General features: G+C 41.5%; 2 protein-coding genes across 2 annotated transcripts in view; both read left to right on the forward strand.

Annotated features, from left to right (window-relative positions):
• Positions 1–3540: 3540 nt before the first annotated feature.
• The window catches only part of LOC136429416 (mucin-2-like), a 30935-nt gene continuing 12743 nt past the window's right edge, over positions 3541–21732 (forward strand). Inside the window, exons 1-2 of the mRNA XM_066419247.1 lie at positions 3541–3801; positions 12685–12751. Coding sequence (XP_066275344.1) covers positions 12685–12751 — 67 coding nt within the window. The 5' untranslated portion in view covers positions 3541–3801. The remainder of the gene's footprint in view (positions 3802–12684; positions 12752–21732) is intronic.
• LOC136429105 (uncharacterized) lies at positions 15221–21490 on the forward strand. Its single transcript, XM_066418985.1, has 6 exons — positions 15221–15275; positions 15974–16238; positions 16368–16819; positions 17574–18367; positions 18440–18691; positions 18764–21490. Exons 1-6 carry the CDS (start codon positions 15221–15223, stop codon positions 21311–21313), a joined length of 4368 nt encoding a protein of 1455 aa, XP_066275082.1. The 3' UTR covers positions 21314–21490.

A 21732-nucleotide genomic window follows, 5' to 3' on the forward strand; every position in this document is an offset into this window, starting at 1 on the left:
AAGTAGCTATGACCATAAGAGGGTCTGTGTGTTGGCATATTCAGTAGGTTTACCATCATTTGTTTTGATGTAAGCAAAAGACACGCCTGAGAAAGTAGCTATGCGCTGAAAGCCGTTGTGTGCGTGTATGTTTGTGTATGTATGTATGTATGTACGTCTGGGTGTGTGTGGTTGAGTGTAAGTTTCCTTTGACCTATTCCTTATCTTAGGATAAGGGTTTGAATTTCCAAAGCAGCCTTCGTGTTTGACCCCAGCTTCTTCTATTGGCTCAGTTAGTTAACCATGAGAATACATACTCCAAGCTGCTTCTATCGTCGTTTCCTATAGGGTAAGTTGTATCCATAGTGTTATTGGATGTCAAATGGCGTAAGGAAGGGGTATGGAATCCATACCCCTTCCTAACGCCATTTGACAGCCAATAACAATATGGATTGGTTAGAGTAAGGTAAATGGAAAATCTTGTAATCAAAGTGACTGAATTTTAAAAAGTGCTCATCATTCCATTGTCATTCCCATAGAGCCAACCTGAGTGCACCCTGACAATGCCATTTTCTCTACATGTTAACCCCAATGTCCCAAGGGGCGTCACAACCTCAGATTTACTCTTCATTATTGATGGTCCACTTAGGCAGCTACGTATGAGGATATTACGTATTTTGTAGATACTGAAATAGGTAACAACTTAACAAGCTTCCGTTGTATTGTACCATTTTGCTTCATGTGACGTGATCTATCGATGACGTTATCTGGTGGCAATAACATGGGTATGATATCATTATCAATACTATGTAGCTTAGAATCTACGTGTAGATTGTACTAGATTAATGTAACTAGCCAGTAGTGTTATACAATGGTTTGTCTCACAATAGGTAACATCGTACCTGTTACAATTGTTATGCAATAAACTTTGACTTGACTATTCCAAGTATGATGATACATCAAAAAGTTGATGTTGACTATACCCAACCTAAAGAAGAAGATGATGATAGAGTGGAATACAGACGGCTCTTTGCCTTTGCTTTAAAGTAAGACTTCGTGAATAGACAACCTAGTTACGTTGTCACATCTGGCGTAGCTGAGGCGAAAGAGATCAAAGCTTTGACTGCTGCCGTCCAATTATGCCCGGGGCTCAGCGTATGGTTAATTACAATGCCTTTAAAGCCACCCACTCCGTATGCTGCACAATTTGCCGAGGTACGTACTATTGTACAAACATAGTGCTCCGCTACACATCAAAAATACAGAGAAGTGAAGAATACTCTAAGACTTGTACATGATTGTACAGCTTAAATCGGTATCATTGTTACTTTCTTATTTCAAAATCTCTTCATTTATTCTTGTACTTGTTTCTGTCGCAATTTACATTAAATGTTTAACTTCAATGGAGGCTTTATTCATTATCTACTTATCTTATTCATTTATTTACTTATCTACTTTCTTGTTGTTTTTTTAGTTTACTGCTTTTTTCGGTAGCTTATCATTTATCATGTTTCGGATTGTCTATTTTAAACTTTATAATATGTCTTTAAATAAAGCAAAGTATTCAAAATGATTGATTAACTGTAGTCGTTCACAACTGAACATTCGAACAGCGGATGCCCACGTTCTATATATTGCACATTCTGTACATCGCCCTTAGATAGTGCTTAAACGATTCCTTTTTTCCACCACGGACGTCTAGATTTTCTTGTGATATATGTACATCTGGCGGGGAGTTCTTCTGCTCTACGTCATTGATAATGAGGTTACCATGACAACTGTGTTTTGACGTAGGTATAGCGTGACATGTCCGCATCTATCTACTGGTGCCCTTGAAACAGTTTTGGAAAGGCGTGGGTTAACATAGATTACCGCTGCTAAGTTCGGGACATGGCTACACATTACTGACGGGAAGTTTTGGTCAAGAAAAGAAATGTATCATCGCAGAATGGTCCATTTCTATAATTACCGACATTGTATAGCATGATGTCATACTCATAGTTTGAGTTCAATACAATTCAACAATACTTCTAAAAGATATATGTGCAATGACCTGACAATATACACGCAGGCCAATAGACGACGGTCGCTGGGCGATCGAAATTGGGTTTGTATAACGCTTGATTTTATAATTGGAATATGATGCACTAAGCAAAAGTATGACTGTAAAGACAACTGAACGCACAATACGTCTGAAAAAAAATCATTCTCTGTCTATGAAATTTAATAAACGATCTGTCCAATATTTCTTCACTCATGGGAATGAGGCGTTAAGGCATTTCCATCACATCAGATGATATGTTTCGTTAAGATTTGATTAAGCGCCGTAACTATAGCATTTATACACACACCACAGTGGACTGTAACCGAACGTTGTAATACCGTAAAGCCAGGGTAACCATTCGTCTGGCTCATGAAATACGACAGTAAGACCTTTGATATATAATGCCTAGAGGGGTTGCTTGTGAACTTAGCAATGATGAAATATGTCAGTCTATATATAAAACGCTGTACGTGGTCGGGCTTTCCTTAATATGGCAGTTACATCGTTGAGAAAGATTGTCACCATAACATAAGATTTTCTTACTTTTTTTAGTGGTATAACGTTTGTAAATTTGACAATTATCTTTTTAAAAGAGATCTTATTGGTAGAATTGCGAGGGATCTGGAAATATATTTAGTTCATCTACGTCTATATTTAGCGTGGGCAAAACGGTCTTTGTAGGAACAAACTGCGCTTGCGTCTGTGGGCCAGAGAGATTTTCATCAACATTTTCACTCACGTTCCATAATTCAGCACCAAGGACAGGGTCCTACACGTATACAGCAGGCACGCTTCCAAACACGCACGCACTGTTGGTATTTACTCCACCTGGGACAGTCTAAGTCCCACAAGACTCTACAGTGGAGAGGTGGCGTGAGTTATGCCGCCAGGACATCACATGTGACAGTTCGATATTGTTAACGACTCTAAGTGGTCCTTTATTGATTGATTTGCCATGCGACAAATTGACGCATTTGAAATCATGATCTGAACGTTGCTCGTGGACAATTGGAATCCAAGACATCTTCTTCTATCAGTTTTTTCTTACAATCCAACTAATCTGAAAAAAAATAATGATATATTTATTTGACCTATGTCACTATTATTGAATAAACGTTGGTTGCCATGACGACCTTTGCCATGTCGTTAACCGGTAGGCCACCCATGTAATTGGAACTACCGTAAAACGTCCAAACGTCGTTAAAACTCACAAAGCCGATGAATCCACTTTTTACCAGAAAAATCCTAGTAGCCCGAAACACAATGCCGTCCTCCCAGCTCTTCGGAGAGATTGGAGATGATATCCCTTTAAATCATCTTCTTAGGTTCTAGCTAGTTCCTCATGTCTGTAGATAACGTGTAGCTTTTAGGAGCCACGAATTGAAATTGTAAATATTTGATGGTGCACTTAGCACCATTCGTCATAGCCCTACCCCCTTGCTGACGGGGTCATTGTCAACCCACTGGAGAATCAAGAACAGTTAATGGGCAATCAGACGTCATTTGTGTTATTTCCTCTTCAATCGCTGCAAAAACAGCTATGTTCAGTTACTTGGTTACCGATATTGCCGTAAACACTTGACGGTTGAAGTTTATGACGGGTGACCCACGTGACTTCGATGCATCAGTTGGCAACCCGACATATACACAACACTTCGCTTGTTGCCGTTTTGTGAAAGGTTTAGGGCCGGCAGAAACTACGAAGACATTGCCGCTTCAAGGGTCAAATCGCCGAAAACGTGAGTTCAGATACCACATCGTGCATCTTATCCAGATCGGTAAGCCTTTTTTTATCGTTTTTTCCCTGAAATTACGGCAATTTTCTTGCAACATAAGCACTTGTTTTGACTGGGAATTCGCGTCTGGGGTTATTTATAGATAGATACCATATTAGGTCAATATTTTGGTGAAATGCGGTCTGAATAAACGTTCGTGCTTTTGTTTTGCGTTATTGTAGCACAATGATTGTCTGACGTATACTTTTATATCAAATCGGAGGGAGTAGACGGCACTGCAACATGTTGACGAATTAATTACCTTTCGCTCGATACGGGTGGCGTGAAACGTGACTATATGTGTCAGTCTGGCGGGGTTACATTACTGACGAGGAGCAGCAAATTTAATTTTCCCGTCTGTTAAAGAAATATAGATTTCTTATAATTCAGGGACAAGCTTGTTGATTTTTGATGCATCTAAGACCTTTATCGTAGGTTTATTCTCTTACAAGCTAAGTATAGGTCAATGTGATAAAGCAGAATTATAATTACAATGAAATAAGAATGTGACTAATGATACTAGTTTGGATAGGTTCAACTTCTTCCCGCTTCTTAAGGCAGCTGTAAATGTAAGGACAGATGAAGCATGTCATACACGGTTTATCTCATTGCACAAGGAGTGTTAGCTTTTTGTGCTATTCAACTATTGAAAACTAAGGAAGTTTTCTTGAATGTAATAAGAAAAATATTTGTCTCAATGTTGTATAGATTTACATAGATGTTTTTTAATCAACAACTCCGTAAGTGTACGTAGCTATAGCTATCTATGGATTTATCAGATTGTAATTCATCCAGTGTGTTACATCGAAAGGCGTCAGACGTACAATTAACGATGTGTTTTCTCTCGCAACGGTGCAAGCTGCTGCGCCAATATAGGCAATTATTGGACACTTTCCCATAGTGGCGCTGCAAAGTGGCTGCTTTTCCGGTGCAGTCCCAATGTCATGTTCAAAAACCTCCAACCACTTTGCCCGTACACGCAAGCACTATTACCTCGTCAGTGTAGTACAAAAAGGGCGAGGCAGAAGACAAGTCCATTAGGTGTAGGTTGAAAGGTAAAAGCATACTTGTTGTGGAGAGGTCTCTAGGTTGGTGGTTTAATGCGTTTAACAAATCATGAAAACCTCTTGTCTTCTCTTGGAATCAACTAAAAGCCATATTACGGACTACATTTTCTATGTGCCTAGCAATATGGTTGATATCTGACCGTGAAAACTACACACTTGAGAACGCGATGCCACAATATATCCCTATAAATTGATTGTATGGTTGACTGCAAAATCGAGGTCTTCATAATTCCATGAAAGGGCTTAACCCACTAAAAGCTGTTTCAGATGCTCCAAATAAAAGAGGTAAGAAGATATATATATATGTATATATTCATATATATATAAGATATTGTTAGATTATACTATTAATGGGTTTATATTGTACTAGTGCAGCCACTAGATACATAATTTGGTAGCATTTTTTCGAACATTATGATAGTTCTAAAGAAATAAAGGAATGCGCGTCGCTTTAAGTAACAGCTTGGAATTTGAAAATTTGAAATTAAAATCCCTTTCGTCCAGCGTCATAGATAAATCTATTGTCCAATATAGTTAGTTTATTTCAACAGAGATATAAGGATTGCACTAAATTTAGCCTACTTTGGGTCGCTTTTCACGCCTACTCCTGACAGCAGCCCCGTACTGATTTATGGTGTCCATTTGCGGATATACGGATGGTCTGTGGGCGGGTTGATAATTTTCTTTACTTCCTTCTTGGCCGCTCAGCCAAATAAATACCTTCCAGTGTTGCCATCGTTCAACCAGAATTCACGCCCTAAGAACCAATGCAAGCTGTTGTAGTCTATCTTATTAATCAACGGCCTTCGGGTACGGTATGTAAAGACTCTATAATGCCATTTGACACCCTAGGAAATGAGGCCGCCCACATAGATATATGGAAATGTAACCAAGCGCAGTACATGTATTTTCAAACTTGCTTGTTCACATTTTCCTCACGGCCCCTAATATTTTTAGTTCCACCCCCCAGACTCATTTTTTGTCTAACCCTGTGCATGTTGAAACAATATGAATATCAACAATTGTGCATCGTGCATGGTCATATATTTCTATTTAATTTTATAAACGTATTTATGCACGGTCATACATTGCCTGTTGCTGCACATGTGTTGCTGTACTGCATCTATATCGTCATCGTTAGGAGTCTATATGGACCTCTATTTTTAGCAGCAAAATATGATTTTTATTTTGAGTTATGTTATATTGGAAAGGCAAAGATCTACACTGAATAGTCACGGACTGTAGCTGCCCAACGTCTATTGTAGATGGAGAATAGCTGGCTGATATATGGTAAAATTATAGTAGTATACAACCATATCTGTTTTGAAAAGACAGAAAAGAAGCATTCAAATGCGTTCCCTTCGGCAAGATGATATTGCAGTAGCGATGTAATTCATAACGTAAGATCTACGGCGTCCGAGTCAAGTTAAGAGTCTTTCCTGCACGCATCGAGGCCGTACCGTAAATTATATTTCCTGTTACACCCGTTAACAGCACAGCTTTTAGAGTCAAAACATCTTACCAGCAAAACATCAGGTTATCTATTGATGGTTAATACCATATAAAACATCTGTCAGGCAGAACCTCAACGGGAGACATTTTCAAAGTCAATGGCAACCAACAATGGAGTTCTTGAGTCGCAAGTGCATGTTGCTCTGCCAGATACAGGTGTCTAAAAAGGGACAACGTTTTAGATTTAACTTAGATCTCTCTAGCTCTCACTGCAGCTGACTGGAAGTCAATTGTTGAAGAAACTCGTCAGACATCAGTTCTAGAAGCTATGGTGTACCAAACATGGCCGTACTACTACTGATATACACTTGAGGTCCTGTCCACTATCAAGTGCAGGTTATGATGTATTCAAGTTCAAGTTGCTGGTGGTAAATGTTAGAGAGCCCTTGCCGGATGCTAGTCTTCTAACTAAAATTGCAACAGCGACATTTACCGCACTCAGACACTTAGCCAAAGCTCCTTCAAGTGTTGACAGACTGACGGGATCTTTGGGATTTTAAAGACTACCGTAAGAATCAGTTCACGTCTGATCTCAAGTAACGGCAGATAAACGCAAGTTACACAGCGACCGACATCTCTGTCACCCCGCCATCTTTCCCCCGTTGCCTGGTAACCCACACAAACGTCATTTTCAGACGATATGTCTGACCTTTAGCTTTCTCAATTGCTTTGAAGGTGCGATGTTTGTTTTCTTGCCGTCTGGAGATATGTGCATGGCTCAAAGAAATGACGACTTAGGGGAGCTGCTGATCCTCCACTGAGACAAACTGTGTGGGTTCCCGCCGATTTTGACCTGGGAAAATTTCCTGAGTCGTGAGCGACTATTTTGAGGGGCCCGCGTTTCGTGTCGTGTGTTCCGATCCTTCCTTCTCTACCAGAAGCGCGGCCGTGACGACCAAGCCGTGAGTAATGTCGGGTTTTACCTCGGCTTTCTTTTTTCACCGCTGACAATTGCGAATATCTAGTAGGTATCTTGTTCATATAGATATGTATATGTACCGCCCACATCTTCGAGGTAAAACGTATATGCTTACCGGTGCGAATCTGTACCGAGTGGGATATCTTTGTTTCTTGGACATATTCAAGATTCGTGCTCATGTCATGTATGGTAGAAAAAATGAAGTTACTTGAGTAAGCCGTAACAATAATGGATTCGTGTCTCGCCAGGGCTTCGAGAGTCAAGTGATCTTAGATCTGAAGAATGGTTGGCGGCGTTTGCTTCATGACGCGAGTGGCCCTGTAGCGCGTGGGCATACACTTAATAACCCAGCTGGAGTCACGACATGTTTTGCCACAGGGTCGGTATAAGATTATGATAAACAGTTATTGCATTTTAGTCTGTGCTTGCCCTGAAGTGAAGGCCTGGGACTTGAATGTCGAAAAGTTGGGTGGGTTTAAGAAGGTTCCATAGGACTGTAAAGGTATACTAAAGCGTTAGTCTATTTAAGCGGCATGACAATCTATTGAAACTGTCATTACGATAAAGATAACTAAGGTCAGCCCAAGCCAGGTCATGAATTAGTCGAATTGCAGTCAAAAAGGAAAACGGACCAGAACAACATCGCCAGGGCTTAAACTATCTATGTGATTTTAGATTTTAATGTAATTTTCATGCATATATTATCATATGTTTCCATACTGTGCATTTTGGGTCCACATTGACCCCAACACCACTTCTTGTATTTAGCATCCGAATGGTAAGTTACAAATGCCTCAAAATTTGTTTGAATGATATGTGAACTTATGATTTCGCATCAAATATAGATGAACAAAAGTGAAAAGAACATCTTGCCGGTCATCATGGCTTTAATTCAAAACATGTTTCATTTTGAAATAAGAGAAATTAAATCATTTCTATTCTTGATTTGTAAAAAAAAATGAATTTCAAGATATAACAAAGTTGTACTAGTTAAACATGTAAAAGTATATCTGGCAAATGTATCAAAATCTGGAACAGAATAAAGAGTTTCATTAACGCGTTCTCAAGAAAACAACCACACTACATGAAAAGAAGCCATTTCTGTACATCTTTTTGTCGTTTACCTTTTTGTCTCTACCGAAAGATGAATTACGACTATGTACACACCCGCCAAACCTTGATCTGTGACGCAAATGCAAGAAGAGCGAATGGAATTGTCTGAGGGCGCAAATGTGTTATGCTATATGTTTAGAATGTTTTCATGGCAAGTCTAAATGAAGCCCTATGCCTGGTTTGCATGTATACAACTTCTGTGACGTCTATTTAGACACTCCACCGCCTTAGGTAATGCTTTGTTTCTCTGTATATATGCCATTTAAAGACATAACGTAGCATAACATAACCCTTATAGCAACAAACATCGTTTTCTCAATGACACACTGCATGTTTGTCTGGCGGAATATCATTACCAAGTACATTCGAGTGACCTGTTTTCATCTTTCTATGCAATTAGTTCACCACACGGTATCATGAAGACGCCACTGCAATTTGCGGCGTATTAGTTAACCTGCTATCCGACTGCAAAGAGATTGTATCGCAGTGGTGTTTCATCTTCTATTTGTTGTGTGAAGAAGATTGACGACCGAGATTTGTAAGCCTGTACATCATTGGTTCTAGATACATGAAATCCAAGAGACTATTGAATATATCGGCTCAGATTGAAGTTAAGAGGAACCTAGTTCTAGATCAGAAAGCTCGAAGGTAAGCTGTACCGGTGCGCCCAATTAAGAACTACGCTGTAGGTTACTCGGCACTAGCTACGCGCAAAGATCAAAGCCGGGGAATGAAGAGAAATTGGGTCTTTGGAATCTCATGACGGCGTTTTTCCTGATATATCGTAAAACTTATCATGCGGACATTTCTGCTTTCTTCTCAAAAGTTGTGCTGATAAAAAAAAACTCACTAAATCTGTAAGCAATCTACAAGACGCACTTGATGTCAGTTTGTAAAAATTTCGACATGAAAAAAAACCAGGTTAAAACTTCAGGTCTCTTCAGACATTCAACTCGATCACTCACTCACTCTTTTCTGTCAGAGGCCCCTCCCCTCTGGACCATATGCATATGCCCTATTTGATCAATTCTGAATCTCCTTGTCGCGATTCCTTTCAAACCTGTGGACATATTTAAGCCGATGCTTTCTTATTTCAATCAGCTAAGTCTTACTCTATCCATGCTCCAGAGAAAGGGTCCCCATGTGTGTAAATTAAAGGATGGTGCAGTTTTGCATGACACCTGGACGAGATTCTCGCCGCAGTGCGAAAGATAGAATTGATATTCTTGCGGCGATCGAATTGTCGTTAGACTGTTAATTATCCCAGCTACATCCTGGTGATTAGTGTGGTCCCATAAGGAACAACCGTACAACACTTAATTACCACCGCGTTAATATTATTCACATCACGTTCTTCTTTTTTTTTGAATTTTTCGGATAATTTTTAGATTTACGTTGATGAAAGTTAGACTTCCAGGCAGTAAGATACGCCAAATGTCAGTTACTCAAGCAACTGGATTTTAAGTAGTTTGAGTAATTGGTGAATTTTTAGATTAAACATCAATGTAGCATATACTAACAATTATGTTAGGCGAATATATATACTAAACTAGTCAAGCAGGATATCATATTTCTTGATACCAATATAGCTTATCTAAAACACAATGTAGAAACATTTTTCCATCAAATCAAAAATTAGTCGCAGGAAACATCTCTACTAAGTCAACTGTGAATTTAAGAATGGGAAGTATCAACTAGAAAAGGTAACTTTAGGAACAACAGCAACACAACACGAATTCATGCCGGCAGGACTAACACGATTAATTAAGCTTGGTCTTCCTTAGTCCGGTGCATTCGAAATCACACTGTGCAATGTTTCCATAGAGGCCTGGTGACGTCAGCTCAGTGCCGCACGATCTCAGAAGTGACTACTAATAGCCAGAGGGCAGCGCTGCGACAATTTGTAAGGAACTATCCAGACTGTGACATACTATATCAATTTTATCATTGACTGAAAGGTTGTAATACGGCAAATTCTGCCCAGTTTAATCCGTCCAGTAGAAGCCGTTTAATGATATTGAAAACAAACAAACAGACAAATAAACTAGATTCTCGATAGTTTCTACATATATAGCAAGCTTAGACAGCTTTTGATATAAACCAATGACAATATTATTCGTCAATCCCTGATCTTATTCTGAAGAAGCTTTCATTTTCACATAACTTCTTAGAACACCCATGTTGTCTTCATACATGTGTATGTGACAGCAGAAAGGAACCATTTGCGACAAGCGAGTCATTGTCGCTCAGGCCTTCTGAGAACTGTTAATCCTCATCCGACGCATCTCCAGAGGAAAGGCCTAATTTATTTATCAAAGAGTCGGCACTGAATCAAGGCACGAGGCTATAAACTTGCCGTAACTTAATTGAAACGTTAAACGCTAATGTCATTCTCTGCGCCACGTAAATCTTTTACAAATCGTTTTGCACAGATTGTAAGGGGAGTTGGGCTCGGCGTGCGTGTTTCTGCAATTTCACGAATCACTGAGAAATTATGGTAATAAACGGAAACCAATTGAAATTCGTTCTTGCTGAACAGCACAGGAGATAAGTGGCTTGATAACTGACGTACCTTATAGCGATGAAGGTAGAGTGATCATCACGAGAGCGGTTGTGGATACATAAACGATCCCAATCTTCATATTTGTTTTGTTTTGTTTGTTCTCTCAATGAACACACAATATAGATTCACTCTTGGTTATGCTTAATGCTGACGTTGCACCGATAGAGCACTAACATTCACAATCTAATTCATAAAGTGCGGTCTACTGACTGTTAAACACTCCCAACATGTACAGACACCAATGTCCCCTGTCACTTTGATTTTAGTGCTGCTTGTTCAGTTGGCATCTTCTGGCGTCAACGCACTGACTGTTTAATTGTTAAAGATGGTTGATCAAAATGTAGGACCTATTCCAATCACGTTTTATCATGTATAAAATTGGACAACATTTCATGATTTTGTTCATTGTGCGGATAACTTAATACAGACGCAGGTGATACATTCAGTACCAGGGACAGGGAAACACACTCAGCTCCATGAACCAGTGACAGGGAAACACATTGCGTACCAGGGACAAGGAAACACAGTCAGCACCAGGGACAGGGAAGCACAGTCAGCACCAGGGACAGGGAAACACAGTCAGTACCAGGGGTAGGGAAACTCATTCAGCACCAGAGACAGGGAAACACAGTCAGCACCAGGGGTAGGGAACACATTCAGTACCAGGGACAGGGAAACACAGTCAGCACCAGGGACAGGGAAGCACAGTCAGCACCAGGGACAGGGAAACACAGCACCAGGGACAGGGAAACACATTCAGTACCAGGGACAGGGAAACACAGTCGGCACCAGGGGTAGGGAACACATTCAGTACCAGGGACAGGGAAACACAAAACACAGTCAGTCAGCACCAGGGACAGGGAACACAGTCAGCACCAATGACAGGGAAACACAGTCAGTACCGGGGACAGGGAATCACATTCAGTACCAGGGGCATGGAAACACAGTCAGTACCACAGACAGGGAAACACAGTCAGCCCCAGGGGTAGGGAACACATTCAGCACCACAGACAGGGAAACACATTCAGTACCAGGGACAGGGAAACACAGTAAGCACCAGGGGAAGGGAAACACATTCAGCACCAGGGACAGGGAAACACAGTCAGCACCACGGATAGGGAAACACAGTCAGTACCAGGGACAGGGAAACACAGTCAGCGCCAGGGGTAGGGAAACACATTCAGTACCAGGGGCATGGAAACACAGTCAGCACCTAGGACAGGGAAACACAGTCAGCCCCAGGGGTAGGGAACACATTCAGCACCAGGGACAGGGAAGCACATTCAGTACCAGGGACAGGGAACCACAGTAAGCACCAGGGGAAGGGAAACACATTCAGCACCAGGGACAGAGAAACACAATCAGCCCCAGGGATAGAGAAACACAGTCAGCGCCAGGGGTAGAGAAACACATTCAGGGACAGGGAAACACATTCAGTACGAGAGACAGGGAACACATTCAGTTACAGGGACAGGGAATCACCTCGCTCTATCTATCATCCAGAGGAAATAATGGCGGGTTTTCGCGTTGTAAACTCCGTAGGGGGTCGTTCCACTAAATCGGTACTTCCGCCTTTCCCGCCACCTACGTTCTTTAATACATTCGAGACGTGACGTACACAGGAAACCGGGGATTTCTAACGTACTTAACACAGAGACGGTAACATGTGCCACACATTCAAGCTGTTAACGTCGAAAATTGTTATTTTTCAGATGCGCACCACTTCACTCATGCCTACCGTGGCCTCCCTACCCACGCTGCTGCTGATCGTTACTATAGGTGAGTACCGACCACCTTGTGTTTCTTTACATACCTGCTACGTACTGCTAAGATAGTTTGTAAATTGTTTATTTTACACGGAAAAGCGTATATTGCTTGCAAGTATGTGATCTTTTTCGAGAGGAGAAATGTTTTTGATAACGAAGCGTGCTTACCGCTTTAGAATTTAAGATCTTACTGCGTACGACGAGTACAGATCCTAGAATGTACAATTGCACTCAAATTTCAACATATATGCATATTCATATCCAGGTAAGTCTGTTGATATGATAGCTTAAGGCAGTTATTGGATAATCGCTCGTCCCCATCCCCACCTACCCAGTTGTACCCCCTCTACCAACCTCATCCCATTTCATCATTTTTTTAAATCTAGGGTATATCATATCTAAAGGCCTCATTCAGTAATACTGATAAAAAGGTACTATATATATATATATATATGCTCATGTTATAGAGCAGATAAAAGGTATACTCGTTGGGTACTGTCATTAAGATAGATGCGACCTTTGTATTGACTAAGAGGTCCGGTCAATGGAGGCAAACTAGATTATGTCTAAAGCTATTCAATCGGTATTGACTCTTGTTCAAATGTGATTTATTATCGTTAGCATTTATTACATTGAACAGTCTCGTGGTCAATGTGAACCATTGATACTATTTGGCATTGATCTTTATTGTAGCAGTTGTTATTGGTAAAACAATTCGTCTTATTTCTGCTCGGATCAATAAGGAATGTTCTAGCCTCAAAAACCTAACAAATTTTGAAAATTTTTATGGCTCAGGATTTAGAGTTATGATACCTTTGAACCCCATAGTAAAACAAGGAATACGCCAAAAATAATTACTCAAGCAACTGGATAAAGTTTTGAAACAGTCAGACGTTTCAGACAGCATCCACTGTCTTCGGTCAGTGACTAACGAAGGAACTGAGAACACCAGATTTTATACCAAAACTCTGAATGGGTATGTTAATGAGGTTAATACAATTTAGGATGTCTTGAAGTAGTCTTTAAAAGAAGATTAATTCAAGACAAAGTAATTATTTTTGGCGTATCTTCCTACCTGGATGTCTAACTTTCATCAACGTAAAACAAGGAATGTTCTTTTTATTGTATTCGTGAAACTGAAAGAGTACTATGTGGATATATTTTCTTACTACAATATGCATTGATGTAACATTTATTTGGAATGTATACATTATATCTTATTTTGAATTCTACATAAAGGTGTATTGTGGTTGCTTACCAATTCTTGAAAAGAAGTGTATATCATAAACTTTATCCGATGTAATTTTGTACTTGATTCAAATACAATTCACGAAAAAAACCTCATGTTGTCTTATTTTTGTATGATTATCATCAATAATTTTAACAAACAGCTTAAAAGTTGTGAAAGCTTGTCACTTTTGAAGACGGGTACAAATGCATGAATTTATCAGACAGATTGAATAGAGTCTAGGTAACCTTACTGTGTTTCCGCCATAAATGCAATAGATACGTCCAGGTTAATATTGTTAAACGTACGTTAATACCCCGTCTACATGATTCACCTTTTAATGCCACTCGAGTGAGTTAAACAGCATAAGCCGAAACGTATTTATCAGTCAGATGGAATAGAGTCTAGCTAACCTTATTGTGTTGCAGCCATAATTGTAATAAATACGTCCAGGTCAATGCTGTTAACCGTAATCTAATATCCCATCCACATAAATTACCTTTCAAGGCCGCTCGACCTCTACATGGATCGATGGACACAGTATGCACAGTACATACGTACATATCTTTGCAATGAAAACAACTTTAATTTGCGTGATCTAGCAAATAAAAGAGTAAAGTAGAACCGTCTCCGTACGTTTCCATGGAGACCAGTATTATTAATGTCTAGTCTTCCACTGGGACACTTTGTAGCAGGAAATTGTCGTTATTTGGAACGGTCTCCATCGATTGAGCTGTCTACTCTCGGAATAACCCCGAGTTGTTGCACTTATGAACCCGGTAGTGGCCTTGGGGACCTCTATCATTGGGAACTATGGCATTCCGGTTATAGAGTTGCACGGAAAAAAGGGTCTAACAGGATTTCGGTGGCATTTGTCTCGACACCATAGCCATAGACGTTTTCAATAGGGAACGCCATCGACTTGTAGCGACCAAAAATTACATGATCCAACGATTGGCATCGGGTTTTCTTTGTCGTTGCCCCTGACTTACTCCTAAACAGCAATGATTTTAAGCTTTTATTTCCCTCCCCCGGAAGAACACCCATTTAACCTTTGATAACCCTAAACCACCCATTGTAACCTTTGATAACCATAGGAAACACAACTTTTAACCCTTAAGCAACAGTAACCTCAGTAACCTCTGTACCCATAAACAATATCCGGTCTAAATCTAATACCATTCTATACCCCCAACAACACCTATGTTGACCTTTTCTACACCTCATCATCATATCTCGTCGCGCCAACTCTGCATGGATCCAGCGACGGGCTGTCTCGTCGGTCTCCCGGAGATCGCTGATTGCACAGGTCGGGCCGAGTTTACAGTTCTGTAAACCTTAAACTCAACATTCTATACCCACGAACAATTCCTATTTTAAAACTTTATACCCCTAAACAGCACCCATGTTAAACTTCTATACCCCTAAACAACACCCATGTTGACCTTTGTACACCTAAATAACACATTTATTTAAACCCTTTATACCCTAAAAAACACCCATTAGCCTTTTATACCCATACAAAAAACCCATGTCAACCTTTTATAACCCTACGCAACACCCAGTTGAACCTTACGAGCGATGTAGATCATATGTGTCCGTATTACCGTGCTAGATAACTTGACGGCGCATTTTTATTGATGACCGTCTTGTGATTTGCTGTGAAATAAACATTTGTCGACTTCAACAACTCAACGCATGTTTTCGTATCCATTAATGTGCACTGCATGACATCGGAATTGACTCTGTTTAGAAGACATTCCGTTACGAATCTTGTAACACATTCACTCAGTTATAGTTTTTTAGTAATTCAGTGGCTAGTTTTTAACATACATGTCAGTATATAGTATCCTGGTTGTCCAGTAATTCAAACCCCCTTCCGAGACCTAAAGCCCCCGGTAACACCAAACTGTGTTTTTTCAAGGATCCGTGCAATGCACAACCGCTGGATACGCCACCACGCCAGGACAGGCCACATATAGTGAAACAATTGCCACAAAAAAACAGACCAACGCAGCCGTGCAACGCACACAGTTATCAAGCTCGGATTCGCTTACAACGTTCGGTACATTTGGCGCATCAACAACGTTCAGAACAGAAGAAATGACCAGAGATACACAAACCACGAGAGACACCGCTACGACAAAAGTTACGGTAGAATCACCTACTGTGGCAGCCACGACAACACAGACAACCTCAGATTCGCCATCAACAGCAACAACGACTATATTGCCTACTACAAGACTAATACAAGAGTCATCAACTGCGGAAAGTACAACAGTTCCGTTGACAGAAACGCTTACGTCTAAACCGCCAGCAACAACTGTTGCTGGCTTATCGTCGACAGTAGCAGTGACGTCGGAGTCAAGTTCAGAACCCACAACCATGCATCCCACAACAGGTGTGACACCAACGCCATCAACAGAAGCAGTCTCGACGGTAACAAAGACTACAGAGGCAATGACAATATCATCAACCGCAAAGAACACGAAAATTCCACGGACGACAAAGGTGATGTTAGAACAGTCCTCGGTACCGGTCACGACTGTATCACCGACCACAGAGGTACCAACAGAATCATCAACTGTACCAGTCACGACTACAGCGGTAACAACAGAATCATCATCTGTACCAGTCACGACTACACAGGTAACAACAGAATCATCAAGTGTTGCAGTCACGACTACAGAGGTAACAACAGAATTATCAACTGTACCAGTAACGACTGTACCACCGACTACAGAGGTAACAACAGAATCATCAACCTTAATAGTCACGTCTGTACCACCGACTACAGAGGTAACAACAGAATCATCAACCTTAATAGTCACGTCTGTACCACCGACAACAGAGGTAACAACAGAATTATCAACTGTACCCTTCACGTCTGTACCACCGACTACAGAAGTAACAACAGAATCATCAACTGCACCAGTCACGACTGTGCCACCGACTAAAGAGGTAACAACAGAATCATCAACCTTAATAGTCACGTCTGTACCACCGACTACAGAGGTAGCAACAGAATCATCAACTGCACCTGTCACGACTGTACCACCGACTACAGAGGTAACAACAGAATCATCAACTGCACCTGTCACGACTGTACCACCGACTAAAGAGGTAACAACAGAATCATCAACCTTAATAGTCACGACTGTACCACCGACTACAGAGGTAACAACAGAATCATCAACTGCACCTGTCACGTCTGTACCACCGACTACAGAGGTAACAACAGAATCATCAACCTTAATAGTCACGACTGTACCACCGACTACAGAGATAACAACAGAATTGTCAACTGTACCAGTCACGACTGTACCACCGACTACAGAGGTAGCAACAGAATCATCAACTGTACCAGTCACGACTGTACCACCGACCACAGAGGTAACAACAGAATCATCAACCTTAATAGTCACGACTGTACCACCGACCACAGAGGTAACAACAGAATCATCAACCTTAATAGTCACGACTGTACCACCGACCACAGAGGTAACAACAGAATCATCAACCTTAATAGTCACGACTGTACCACCGACCACAGAGGTAACAACAGAATCATCAACCTTAATAGTCACGTCTGTACCACCGACTACAGAGATAACAACAGAATTGTCAACTGTACCAGTCACGACTGTACCACCGACTACAGAGGTAACAACAGAATCATCAACTGCACCTGTCACGTCTGTACCACCGACTACAGAGGTAGCAACAGAATCATCAACCTTAATAGTCACGTCTGTACCACCGACTACAGAGATAACAACAGAATTGTCAACTGTACCAGTCACGACTGTACCACCGACTACAGAGGTAGCAACAGAATCATCAACTGTACCAGTCACGACTGTACCACCGACCACAGAGGTAACAACAGAATCATCAACCTTAATAGTCACGACTGTACCACCGACCACAGAGGTAACAACAGAATCATCAACCTTAATAGTCACGACTGTACCACCGACCACAGAGGTAACAACAGAATCATCAACCTTAATAGTCACGTCTGTACCACCGACTACAGAGATAACAACAGAATTGTCAACTGTACCAGTCACGACTGTACCACCGACTACAGAGGTAACAACAGAATCATCAACTGCACCTGTCACGTCTGTACCACCGACTACAGAGGTAACAACAGAATCATCAACTGCACCTGTCACGTCTGTACCACCGACTACAGAGGTAACAACAGAATCATCGACAGTACCAGTCACGACTGTACCACCGACTACAGAGGTAACAACAGAATCATCAACCTTAATAGTCACGTCTGTACCACCGACTACAGAGGTAACAACAGAATCATCAACTGCACCTGTCACGACTGTACCACCGACTACAGAGGTAACAACAGAATCATCAACTGCACCTGTCACGTCTGTACCACCGACAACAGAGGTAACAACAGAATCATCAACCTTAATAGTCACGTCTGTACCACCGACTACAGAGGTAACAACAGAATCATCAACTGCACCTGTCACGACTGTACCACCGACTACAGAGGTAACAACAGAATCATCAACCTTAATAGTCACGTCTGTACCACCGACTACAGAGGTAGCAACAGAATCATCAACTGCACCTGTCACGACTGTACCACCGACCACAGAGGTACCAACAGAATCATCAACCTTAATAGTCACGTCTGTACCACCGACTACAGAGGTAGCAACAGAATCATCAACTGCACCTGTCACGTCTGTACCACCGACCACAGAGGTACCAACAGAATCATCAACCTTAATAGTCACGTCTGTACCACCGACTACAGAGGTAACAACAGAATTATCAACTGTACCAGTCACGTCTATACCACCGACTACAGAGGTAACAACAGAATCATCAACTGCACCTGTTACGTCTGTACCACCGACCACAGAGGTACCAACAGAATCATCAACCTTAATAGTCACATCTGTACCAGCGACTGCAGAGGTAACAACAGAATCATCAACTATGGAAGTCACGACTGTACCACCGACTACAGAGGTAACAACAGAATCATCAACTGCACCTGTCACGACTGTACCACCGACTACAGAGGTAACAACAGAATCATCAACCTTAATAGTCACGTCTGTACCACCGACTACAGAGGTAGCAACAGAATCATCAACTGCACCTTTCACGACTGCACCACCGACTACAGAGGTAACAACAGAATCATCAACCTTAATAGTCACGTCTGTACCACCGACTACAGAGGTAACAACAGAATCATCAACCTTAATAGTCACGACTGTACCACCGACCACAGAGGTAACAACAGAATCATCAACCTTAATAGTCACGTCTGTACCACCGACTACAGAGGTAGCAACAGAATCATCAACTGCACCTGTCACGACTGTGCCACCGACTACAGAGGTAACAACAGAATCATCAACTGCACCTGTCACGTCTGTACCACCGACAACAGAGGTACCAACAGAATCATCAACCTTAATAGTCACGTCTGTATCACCGACTACAGAGGTAACAACAGAAGTATCAACTGTACCAGTCACGACTGTACCACCGACTACAGAGGTAACAACAGAATCATCAACTGCACCTGTCACGACTGTACCACCGACTACAGAGGTAACAACAGAATCATCAACTACACCTGTCACGTCTGTACCACCGACTACAGAGGTAGCAACAGAATCATCAACTGCACCTTTCACGACTGCACCACCGACTACAGAGGTAACAACAGAATCATCAACCTTAATAGTCACGTCTGTACCACCGACTACAGAGGTAGCAACAGAATCATCAACTGCACCTGTCACGACTGTAACACCGACTACAGAGGTAACAACAGAATCATCAACCTTAATAGTCACGTCTGTACCACCGACTACAGAGGTAGCAACAGAATCATCAACTGCACCTGTCACGACTGTACCACCGACTACAGAGGTAACAACAGAATCATCAACTGCACCTGTCACGTCTGTACCACCGACTACAGAGGTAACAACAGAATTACCAACTGTACCAGTCACGACTGTACCACCGACTACAGAGGTAACAACAGAATCATCGACAGTACCAGTCACGACTGTACCACCGACTACAGAGGTAACAACAGAATCATCGACAGTACCAGTCACGACTTCAGAAGTAAAACCATCAACTGTACCAGTCACGACTACAGAGGTAACAACAGAATCGTCAACAGTCACGACTGTACCACCGACTACAGAGGTAACAACAGAATCATCAACTGTACCGGTCACGACTGTACCACCGACTACAGAGGTAACAACAGAATCATCAACTGTACCCTTCACGTCTGTACCAGCGACTGCAGAGGTAACAACAGAATCATCAACTATGGAAGTCACGACTGTACCACCGACTACAGAGGTAACAACAGAATCATCAACTGTACCAGTAACGACTGCACCACCGACTACAGAGGTAACAACAGAATCATCGACAGTACCAGTCACGACTTCAGAAGTAAAACCATCAACTGTACCAGTCACGACTACAGAGGTAACAACAGAATCGTCAACAGTCACGGCTGTACCACCGACTACAGAAGTAATACTAGAGCCATCAACCTCAGCAGTCACGACAGTATCACAGAATACAAGAGTAGCAACAGAAGTATCAACTGTACCTGTCACGACTGTATCGCCGACTATAGAGGTTACAACAGAAGCATCAACTGCACCATTAACGACTACAAAGTTAACAACAGAATCATCAAGTGTACCTGTCACGACTTTATCACCGACTACAGGGGTAACAATAGAATCGTCAACTGTACCAGTCACGACTGAACCATCGACTACTGATAGAGTAATAGCATTCTCAAGTGAAGCTATAACAACTGTGCCATTGACTACAATGGTAATACCAACATCATCAACTGTACTGACGACTGCGTCGTCGACTACAACGGTAACACCAGAATCGTCGACAGAAGCAGTCACGACCGTATCGCCAACTACGGAGGACGTACCAGATTTGTCAACTGCAGCAGATGTAATACAAGGCTCTTCAGCTGTACCATTGGCGCCTGTGCCACCGACTACAGAGGTAATACCAGAATCGTCAACTACAGCAGTCACGACTGAACTACCAAGAGATGTGGTGCCAGAATCATCAACTATGGCGACTTCAACTTTACGTCTAACCGAATCGCCAACTACAGAAGTCACAGCAGTACTGTCAACAGCAGTGGCAAATCAAGAATCAACAGTCACAGCATCCTTTCTGTCATCAGAGCCATCAACTGAAACTTTAACAACTTTATGTCCAACGCAGGACACCCTGTCTACAACAAAAACAAATCATGTACAAGGTACAATCAGAGGGAGATAGAATTAAGTCTACATCACAAGTGTTTTGCCCTCTATGCCCTCCCCCATGGTGTTAGGTACTTAGTTCTTATCCTAATTAACTCATCAACATCTGAGCTGACACATTGACATCAGTTATAGATAAACATGATTTTGTCCAAGGTTATTCTGACACTGTGCCTTAATCTGAAATCAGCTGTAAATTGGCCAATGTATATATCAATTGTATGTCAGAGGCCATCGAGATGAAAACAGATCTTTAGCGGTTCAGTAAGATTCAATCATTCTATGGCAGACCATAAAACTGTACAATCTTTTAAATTTTGCCAATGATAAAAGAAAGGAACATTAGCCTAATATTATGAAGGAAGATCTTATAAATGTATACCAACCTAAATCAACCTGAAATAGCTTAAACGATATTTATCTTTTTGCTTGTAC

The sequence above is a fragment of the Branchiostoma lanceolatum genome, chromosome 3, assembly GCF_035083965.1.
Source record: "Branchiostoma lanceolatum isolate klBraLanc5 chromosome 3, klBraLanc5.hap2, whole genome shotgun sequence".
Lineage (NCBI taxonomy): Eukaryota > Metazoa > Chordata > Leptocardii > Amphioxiformes > Branchiostomatidae > Branchiostoma > Branchiostoma lanceolatum.